Genomic DNA, 11,049 nt, shown 5'->3' on the forward strand with positions numbered 1-11,049 from the left:
GACAGTATTCAAAGCACAGACATGACAGTTCTCCCTTATTGCCTGGCCAATTATTATCTTCCAATTAATATCACTTAAACCAATTGTCTGACTTAAACCAATCATTCTGATTGCTGATTGTGAAACTTCACTATGTGTGGAGCAGTTCCAGAGTTAGTTACATTATAACAGTGACGTAATTTACAAAGTAGTTGCAGAGGACTTTGAAACGAGTTGAGGTGGGGAAGGGCATCTCACAAATGCAAATCTTTCTTTCATTACAAATTGGTGGGACATTATTGATAAATATTCTTCGAGATAGGAAGTGCTCGCATTTGGAAAAATAGGGGGTAATGCACAGAAGCAGAATAGCATTGTTCGGAGAATGTCACGTCTCACACTCTTGATTGAGCATTTTTAGGAAGTACCAAATATGATTTATAAGAGTGGGGTGGTACAAGTTATCTATGTATACTTTAGCAAGGCCTTTGACAAGATCGCCCATAGTAGATTGATACAAATGGTGAAGTCACGTGGGATCTGTGGTCGACTGGCAAAATGAATACAGAGGTCTGTTCGTCATTGAAGACAGAATAAGACTGAAGCTTTATTTTTCTGACTGGAGGTCAGTGATCAGTTGTTTTCAACAGGGATAAGTGTTGGAATCTCTGTTGTTTATAGTATGTATATATAAATTATTTGAAGGAGAATGTAGTTGGCCTGATTAGTAAATTTACAGATGATGCAAAGGTTAGGGGAGCTGCAAATAATAAGGAAATTGCTCGAGGATAGAGCTATAGATAGATTTGGGCAGACTAATGGCAGGTGGAGTTTAATCCAGATAGATTCATGATAATGCATTTTCGAAGATCTAATGCAGGACGGATGCATACAGTAAATGGCAGAACCCTTAGTGGCATCAACATGCGAGTGATCTGGGCGTGCAGTTTCACAGTTTCCTGAAAATTACAGAACAAGTGGATTTGTTGGTGAAGAATACATGTAGCATGCTTGCCTTCATCAGACTGAACAAAAAATATGATATTTGCCAGTTCATGTCACAGCTGTATAGAACTTTACAGGCTGCAGTTGAAATATTGTGTGCAGTTCTTGGCTGCCACACAACCAGAACAATATGGAGGTTTTTGTGAGGGTGCAGAAACAATTTATCAGGATGTCGCCTGATTTGGAGGGTATTAGATATGAGGGGAGTTTGAACAAGCGTGATTTGGTTTCACTTGAACAATCAAGGATGAGGGGTGATCTGATAGAAATTTACAAAATCATGAGAAGCGCAAAGAGAATTGTTAGTCAGCATATTTTTCCCCAGAGTAGAAATGTCAATTATTAGGTGGAATAAGCTTAAATTAAAAGGGGGTAAGTTTAAATGTGATTAAAAGGCAAGGTTTTCTTTTACACAGAGAGTGGTAAGTACCTGAAATGCGCTGCCAGAGGAAGTGAAGGAGGCGAATGCAATAGTAACGTTTAAGAGACATCTTCCATATATAAGAAGAGGCAGGGAGTAGAGGGGTTTGGACTGCATAGAAAGGCATCATTTGTTGGTGCTGTATTGATGAGCCAAAGGTCATAATCCTGCCTTGTATTAATCTTTGATTTTGTTTGTTTTTTGTACAAGGAAGAAATGCTTTCATCCATATCGACCTCCTCCAGTAATCTCCAGCATCACAGATACCACCCTTCAGTCAATTTGATTTACTCCATGTCAACAGATGGTTGGAGGCTTTGGAGAGTGCAAAGGCTAAGGGCCCTGACAATATTGCGGCAATAGTTTTGAAGACTTGTGTTATATATCTTGCCATTCCCATTGCCAAGCTCTTCCAGTACTGATACGACTTTGGCATCTACTCAACAATGTGGAAAATTGCCCAGATATGACCTGTACGTAAAAAAAGCAGAACAATTGACAGATAGATGCCAGATTTGCAACTGTATAGGAAGTGTTTGAATAACAGGCACAGCTGGTTCTAGTTCAAAAGTCTTCGACTCTTTCCAGAACATGACAGTATCCATAGCCTTTGACTTCAGCTGTTTATTTTTTAATTTGACATATATGTTTCAATCGAATTTGCTGAAGGCTGGCATCTCTGATGCTAGGGACTGCAGAACGAGACAGTTATGCATTGTCCACTCAGCACTTCTGGCTGAAGATTGTTACAAATGCTTTTGCCTTATCTTGTGCTCTGTATTCTGGGATCCCCATTATTGAAGATGAGGGTATTGTGAAGTCCCCTCCTCCAGAGAGTTGTGTAATTGTCCAACGCTTTGCAGATTTTAAGGTTGATCCATTGCTCTTAACGTCAGTATTTTGCATGTAAGTAGCCCTGCGTGTGGCCTCATTTTGACATCTCGTTATTAGTTATGCTTGCTGCTAATCCTGATCTGCCAACCTTTTCTTCATTTTACCAAAGTTGATTCTTTAGCAGGTAGTAATGGTGGTCTGGTATTTACCTGGAAATGAGGCTATAGTTCGTATTTGATCACAATTCCGTTGATGGTCCAAATTGCCCATTCTTGAGTTATACAATCATAGAATCCCTACAGTTTGGAAGCAGGTCGTTGGGCTCATTAAGTCATGTCAACTCCTGATAGACTATCCCGCCCAGAGCCAGCCCATACCCTATCCCTATAACACAGCATTTCCCATGGCTAATCCACCTAGGATGCACATCCCTTGACACGACAAATAATTTCACATGGCCAATCCATGTAACCTGCACATCTTTGGACTGTGGAAGTAGACTGGAGCACCTGGAGGGAACACAGACAAACATTGACTGTGCATACTCCACACCCATAGTCATCCGTAGCTGGAAATGAGCCTTGGCGCAGTGAGGCAGCAGTGCTAACTATTGAGTCACTATACTGCCCACTGTGATCCCAATCTATAACGTTCAACACAGTTGGCGTTTATCCTTAGTGTGAAGGCAGAACTTGGAGTCAGAGAGTGATGTATAGAATAGAAACAGGTCCGTTGATCCAACTCGTCCATGAAGACCAGATATCCTAACTTAATCTAGTCCTACTTGTCAGCATTTCCCTATTCCTATACTCACCCATATGCCTTTAAGAGCAGGGTACTTATATTTGAGGCTTTCTAAATTAATGGAATCTTTCCAAGATCTGAAGAATTTTGAAAGACTACAACTTATGAATCAACTTGAGTTCTTTGAGGAGGTGACAAGACAGGTCGACGAAGGTCGAGCACTGGTTGTGGTGTATCTGGACTTCAGCAAGGCATTTGGTAAGGTTTCCCATGATAGGCTCATTCATAAAGTCAGGATGTATGGGATGCAGGGAGATTTGACTATCTGGATTCAGAATTGGCTGGCTGACAGAAGGCAGAGAGTGTTTATAGATAGAAAATATTGTGACTGGAGGTCGCTGTTGAGTGGGGTCCTGCAGGGCTCTGTTCTTGGGCCTCTGCTCTTTGTAGTTTTGATAAATGACTTGGATGAGGAGGTTAAGGGGTGAATTAGTAAATTTGCAGATGACACAAAGGTTGGAGGTGTCATCGCTAGTTTAGCGGGCTACTGCAGGCTGCTGTGCGACATAGACAGGATGCAGAGCCAGGCTGAGAAATGGCAGGTGGAGTTCAACCTGGCTAAATGTGAAGTGATGCATTTTGGAAGGTTGAACTCAAATACTGAATATAGAATTAAAAACAGTATTCTTGGCAGTGTGGAGAACAGAGGGATCTGGTTGCGCAAGTACATTGATCCCTCAAAGTTTCCACCCAAGTGGATATGGTTGTTAAGAAAGCATATGGTGTTTTGGCTTTCATTAACAGGGGGATCAAATTTAAGAGCCTCGAGGTTTTGCTTCAACTCTACAAGTCCCTCATGGGACTGCACTTTGAATATTGTGTCCCGTTCTAGTTGCCCTATTATAGGAAAGATACAGAGGCTTTGGAGAGGATGCAAAGAAAGTTTACCAGGATGCTGCTGGACTGGAGGGCATGCCTGATGAAGAATCGTTGAATAAGCTCGGACTTTTCTGTCTTTTCTCTGGAGAGGAAGAAGAGAGGAGACCTGATTGAGGTGTACAAGATAATGAGTGGAATAGATAGAGTCACTAGCCAGAAACCTTTCCCCAGGGCAGGATTGACTGGTACAAGGAGTCATAGTTTGAAGATATTAGGAAGAAGGTATAAAGGAGACATCAGAGGTAGGTTCTTCATGCAGAGAGTTGTGAATGCATGGAATGCGTTGCCAGCTGTGGTGGTGAAAGCAGAGTCATTGGGAACATTTAAGTGACTGCTGGACATGCACATGGAAAACAGTGAGTTGAGGTGTGCGGAGGTTACGTTACTATATTTTACATTAGGATTAACCTCGGCACAACATTTTGGGCCAAAGGGCCTGTTCTGTGCTGTACTTTACTATGTTCTATGTTGACGCAGAGATGGGCTTAGAGAATTGACCTAATCTTCAAATTAACAGCAACAAATGTCTTCTTTCGTGCTAAGAGCCTCTCAGGTGCAGAGACACAAAAGTTGTATTCACAATATAATATGTCACAATTGTTCAAATACTTACAGAATATTAACTGCAGTCACTCTATAGCCTCCTTTCTGGAATTCAGTTTTAATTCCATCTATCAATCAAGACAGGAATGAGACTCATGCACTGACGGAACACAAAACATCAATTGATGAGCAGACTTATGGTGTGTCAATGGGGCTTCATAGACCTATCAGTTAAAGCTTTCAACATCGGTCATCGCCCGGAGGACCATAGCAACTGAGTTGTCCGTTTTTGGCTGCTTCAACTCACTCCACGTAGTATCAAAAGAGTCATGGAGGCACTGAATACTGTAAATAATATGACCCTGACAATATTCTAGCAGTTGTACTGAAGACATGTTCTCTCGAACTTGCTCCAACTTCAGACAGATTATTCCACTATAGTTAAAACTCTGGCATCTACACTACAGTGCAAAACACTACGCAAGCATGTCCTGTACATGAAAAGCAGAACAGCTCCAACCTAGCATCACCCCGACTAGTCTACTCATGAACATCAGTAAAGTGACAGAAATGTCGCTTATACTACTGAAAAGAAACATTTGCTTAGCAATAATTTGCCCATTGACACGTGTTGGGCTTTAGTCACAGCCACAACTGAGGCTGAATACATGCAATCTTATTCAGCCATGGGCAAAAAATCTGAATTCTAGATGTGATGTGAAAATGGCTAGTTTGGGCATTTTTAAAATTGATTCATGGGATATGGGATATGCGCACCACTGGCTGGTCAGTCTTAATTGTCCATCCCTAGTTATCCTTGAGAAGGTGGTGATAAGCTGTCTCTTTAACCGACTGTGGTCCATTAGCTGTAGGTCGCCCCACAATGCTCTGAGGGAGGGAATTCCAGGATGTTGACCAAGCAACATGAAGGGAGGTATCAGAGCAGCATTTTACCAAACGTGGCACTAAGGATCATGAGCAAATCTCAAATCAATGAAAATAAGGAAAAAATCTCTACTGGTTGGAATCATATCTGGTACAAATTGAGATGGCTGAGGTTTGACAGTCAATGTTCATGCTTGGTTCTGCAGATAAGCAATAGCAAAATTGACAAGGCACCATAGGAAACAACAGACTATGTAGGGGCAACATTCCTTTATTAATTGCAAAGAGATAATGCAGTGCATCAACTCTATGAAACATTACAAGCAGAGGTTAGAGAGAAAATTGTACCAGAGACACTCTCTTACAATCAAAGGCTACCACACTGCAATCTTTGGTGGAGCTACCTGCTAGTGGGATAAGACATACATGGGGTGGTGCTAGAAGTGTGTCCAACACTGGTTGAAAGGTATGCTTCTGTGAGCACGAATTGGTCATGCTGTTGCCTGAGTCGTCTATGCCACAACTCTCTCAATTTTGCCACAAGTTTCCAAATGCTAGTAAAGAAGACTGAATCCTGGATTTTGTTCATATCGGGTACCTGAGTCTGTTATAAGTTGTCTATCCAACCTTATTCTTATTAGATTCTTTGAAATAGTCATGTTAAACTGAACAATTATCATTTCCAAATGACTCACCCAGATTTCGATGAGCATGGTGTCCGTTACAGACCAGGAGTTCCTGTAATAGTGAACCAGGAGTTCTGGTGCAACAATTTTGCAATTTCCTCACCAGATTCACGAACTGATTGTAAACTGCACTGTTGTGGAGGTGCTATCTGAAGTCTAGTTTCTGGAGCATTATTAAAGGCATCTGAAAATAAATCTAAAATCATAATCACCATGCCCTTTGTACCCTTAAATATTCACAATTACTTATAAGTCATATTCCTAATCTGTGTATAAATCTCATGCATTGTTAGCATGTACAAAAATGTCATATTTTCTATTAATATTTTGCTGAAGTGTTGCACCAATTTTGCAGCGTATTATTTTAACAAAAAAAAGTTTGCATAAATACATTGGTTTCTTCAATATATTGCAAATGATAGTCAGAAATAAAGTGAAGTCTAACTCCCAAAGTGAATTACTATTGATTTATTTTGCAGATTTTTATATTGTTCATTTGCCTATTTTGATTATTAATAATATTATTATTACAAATGACATTTATATCAATATTCATAAATTTGAATTACAACTAGACTTTTTATTCCCATTCAACTTCCTTTGGAACTGGACAAGTATATGTGACCAGAGGAACTAAATAATTCTGCCCTTTTCTTTAATCTGTTATAGCAACATCACTTAACACTATTATTGTGGCAAAGTTGAAGTAAAAGGTTTCAAGAACAAAAAATCAGTCTTGGAAGATTCCGGAGAAAGGCAAACTGTATAGCGATATGGTTCAGCATTGGGACCAATTTCGCCAACACCGGCATAATTTAAAGGATCTGTTGCTACAGGTCGTTCAGTATATGAATAATTTGAATCCTCCCGTGTGCAGCAACATACTGGGGAGCTGTAATTTTCAATGATGCCTCTGTCCTGTTTACATTTGATTCCAATCAGGAAAATTATGGTCACGAGAAATATTAAGGTAGTTGAACCTAAAGCCACAATTAAATAGAGATTTAAATCAGATATATCTTCAGGATTACTGACAAAGGTTTTACTTTCATCGAATCGTTCAGTAAAGTTCGCCAAGATTGAGAAGAGGATTGTAGCAGTGCTGGAGAGGCTTGGCTGCCCATTGTCTTTCACCGATACCACTAACCGTTGCCTGGACGCTTCTTGCTCCAAAATATCTCGGGCTGTTCTGATTTCTCCAGAGTTAGGCCCGACAGTGAACAAACTGGGATCAGTGGTTTTTATGACTTGATAAAACAGCCGAGCGTTCTGACCAGAATCAGCATCAGTTGCAATTATTTTGGTGACCAAGTAACCCTGGCCGGCTGACTGAGGCACGATTACCTCCGCTGCTGATCCACTCTGTGCAGAGGGTGAAACAATGACTGGAGCATTGTCATTTTGATCGAGAATAATCACATTGACTGTTGCACTGCTGCTCAGCGGAGGAACTCCAGAATCACGGGCTTGAACTTGGACCTGGAAGCTCTTCATTTGCTCGTAGTCAAAAGAGCGCAGTGCGTAAATGTCCCCATTATTGGAGTTAACATTGATCAAAGAAGATGCTTGAAAATCTTGGACCTTGCTTGCCATTATATCATAGGAAACAAAGGAATTCCCGTCCGTGTCTGCATCCAGAGCAGTGACTCTGAAAACCGAGGCACCGGGTGCATTGTTCTCCATCACATACACGGTGTACGACATTTGGGCAAATTGAGGGGCATTATCATTTACATCAGAAACCGAAATCCTGATGGTTACATTTGTTGATAGTGATGGAGACCCCGAATCCCTGGCTAAAAATAATATGTCATAAGTAGAGACTGTTTCACGATCCAGCAAACCGCTGGAAATCAATTTGTAATGGTTGATAGAAGATTCTTGAAGCTTAAACGGGATGAGCTTTGAAATCTGACAGTTTACCTGCCCATTTTTACCAGAATCCTGATCCATTACATTGATCAAAGATATCAAAGTTCCTGGCGCAACATCCTCGGAGACTGTGCTGGACACAGGTGTCACCTTTATCTCGGGGGCGTTGTCGTTTACATCAATGACCTTAATAAGGACTTTTGAATGTCCCGCAATTGCAGGTGAGCCTTTGTCCACAGCTTGTACATCAAGTGAATAACTGTTTGTTTTTTCAAAGTCTACTGTTCCTTCGACTTTGATCTCCCCTGTTCTGGGGTTCAAACGAAATAATTCTCTCACCCGTGGGGAGGCAAGTTTGCTGAAAGAATAGGTTACCTCAGCATTCGAACCTTCGTCCAAATCATTAGCGCTGACCCTGATCACCAAGGTTCCCTTAGGTGAGTTTTCTGCTAAGCTACTCCGGTAAATTGCACGATCGAAAACTGGCGAGTTATCATTACTATCCAATACGGTAATGAGGATCTGGACGGTACCAGATCTGGGAGGAGTCCCTCCATCAGTAGCTGTCAGTACAAGCTGAAAGGACGGATTCTGCTCGCGGTCCAGAGCTTTCTCCAACAATAATTCGACAATTTTAACGCCGTCCTCCGTTGTCTGCACTTTTAGGCCGAAGTGCTGGTTGGAACTGAGTGTATAGGTGGTGACAGCATTTATCCCAACGTCCGGATCCTGCGCACTCTCGAGTGGGAAGCGTGCCCCTGGTGCAATTGATTCAGCCATCTGTAGGGTAATGGTGCTATCCGTGAAACTGGGCGCATTATCATTTATGTCCAAAATCTCCACTTCACCGCGATAAATCTCGAAAGGATTTTCTACTACCACTTCAAAAGGAAGAACACATCTAGCTACTGGTCCACAGATATGTTCCCTGTCGATTCTCTCGCGAATGGATAAATCGCCATTATCCACACTAACCTTCATATACTGGCTTCCAGCATCAGAGGAGAGTCGGAATTTGCGAGCTGACAGTTGCCGTGCATTCAGTCCCAAGTCCCTAGCGATATTCCCAATTAAAGCATCTGGTTCCAGCTCCTCGGGAAACGAATAACGAATTTGTCCAAAAATCAAATCTGGTGTACTTAACAGAAAAATAAAAGCGAACGTTTTGAATGCTGAGGCGTCGTTGCTCTGCAAATTCGCCATTGTTCTGCTCTGAATGCTTTCCTAAACCAGGCCTGGGTCGTCAATTAAACTGCAGTCTGAACACAAATTACGTACAGCAAAGTCTAATGACGAATGTACAAGGTCGCGAGTTTAATCTGGTCTCCACAACCTAAACGGAGGCACTGCTCGCTCCTCTGGTTGATTCTGATCTCTAGCCGTGATGGAGGAGGGACAATAGATCTAACGCTGTATTTGGCTTTCTTATTGGTACACAGCGACACAACCAGTCCTTTTCGATAATTACATCAACATTTCTTAAAGCAAGTCTGTTCTCGTGTACGTTTAAAATTGGACAACCATAAAATCGAGTCAGTTATAAAATCAACTGCTTGACTTGCCCTGGAATGTCATTTCCAAAAGTTATGAAAGCAGTTTTAGAGTGTAATTTGACCTAAACATTTGAAACTTGTTACTTATGCACGGTCAAAGTAATAAGTCATCAGCATTTTGGTGATAGGACATATCACGTAGGCCATCTTCGTCAAATACGATTTCACAAATCTGAAACGTGGGAATCTCAGAAAAGTGAAATGCTTACAAATAAAAAGTGCAGACGTCAAATCAGTCCTCTGATAAGCTAAGAACATCGCATTATTATGCCTTGTTTGATGCATTTGTTTACAGATAATGCCTCATTAATGATCCAAAAGCCATGTCTCTGAAAGACATGTTTCAAATTCCAGATATTTAAACTTAAGTTCATCTTTCAGGCAAATTAACACGAACTCTTGAAGAATCTAAGGAAACTCCAAAATGCAACCAAGTAACTTCGTGGATTCACATTAAAATCCATTAACAAGGGTGTGAGTGTTGGACATGTTTTGTTATTTTGTCTAGCAAAGACAAAGCAAACTTGAAAAACAATGCCAACGTCCAGTTAACAAAAATCAATCTATGCTCCATTATATCAATACCTAAACATCAACAACTTTGCACAAAATAAAGTTTTATCAGTAAATATCAAGCAATGTAAAAATGCAATAATTGACACAAAATGCAACAAATACGATTCTAAATAATTATCAGGCAGGACAGAACTTGTACTTTGCTAAAACGAGATATAAAGTCAACTTTCTTGTTTCACTCATCAGGGCTAGGACACAATAAATTAGATTTTGAATTGGAACTCCAGTTGTTTACAGCAATAAAATAAGTTACTTAATAGTTGGGTCATTGTTGTTTTGGCTATGCAGTAGGAACATTTAACTGTCAATTTTATTCTCAGAGCAGGTAATAGACTCTGGAAACAGAGAGAGATTCCCATGGCAGCATACTGAACAATCAAATTTTACCCACCAGCTCTGAGAAATAGGATTGATAGTTATCTGTTCATGTTGCATCTCAAAAGCCTCGTGTTGTATAACTACATGTTGCTTATTCAAGAAAAAACAAAGTACAATGGATGCCTAAAATATAAATTAAAACAAACGGCACTAGAAAGTTTTGTCAGCATCTGTGGAGAGTGAAACTTATTTTTTAGATTCTGACGACTTCTTCAGAGAGCAACATCGGCTGGAGACATTAAATCTGTTTTTTCTCTCTCCACAGCTGCCCCTGGGCTTGTGAGTTTCTCCATCACTTGCTGTTTCTATTCATTTTCCAAGTCTGGTTTCTTGTATCGTGGTTCCGATGAGGATTAGATGAAATGTTTTGACTTTATTCCTTGTTTTGGAAATGGTTAAATAAGGCCCTGTCGATGTGAATTTTTGTCATAATGCTTCCTCCACAAAGTTCTTCACAATTTCATGTTTATTTGGCTGACACTTCAGTTTGGTGCAACACCAACAGCAACAGTCTTCTATTGAAATGACAAATGGCAAATGCAATTCAGGTAGAAAAATCAAGTTGTTACATTATAACGTAAAACATATATCACAACAAGCAAGGTTTTTTGCCAACTCCCACACGTTCAAAGAA

The 11,049-nt window shown here is 40.5% G+C and overlaps 1 protein-coding gene across 1 annotated transcript; it reads right to left on the bottom strand.

The window, feature by feature from the left end:
* Nucleotides 1-5,611: 5,611 nt before the first annotated feature.
* Nucleotides 5,612-11,043, bottom strand: LOC148147472 (protocadherin gamma-C5-like). Its single transcript, XM_087995097.1, has one exon. It carries the CDS (start codon nt 9,109-9,111, stop codon nt 6,724-6,726), a length of 2,388 nt encoding a protein of 795 aa, XP_087851223.1. The 5' UTR covers nt 9,112-11,043; the 3' UTR covers nt 5,612-6,723.
* Between the last annotated feature and the right edge of the window lie 6 nt (nt 11,044-11,049).

This window comes from Chiloscyllium plagiosum, unplaced genomic scaffold (genome assembly GCF_037043375.1).
Source record: "Chiloscyllium plagiosum isolate Xiang-an unplaced genomic scaffold, Cpla_swu_hap1 HiC_scaffold_16, whole genome shotgun sequence".
Classification (NCBI taxonomy): domain Eukaryota; kingdom Metazoa; phylum Chordata; class Chondrichthyes; order Orectolobiformes; family Hemiscylliidae; genus Chiloscyllium; species Chiloscyllium plagiosum.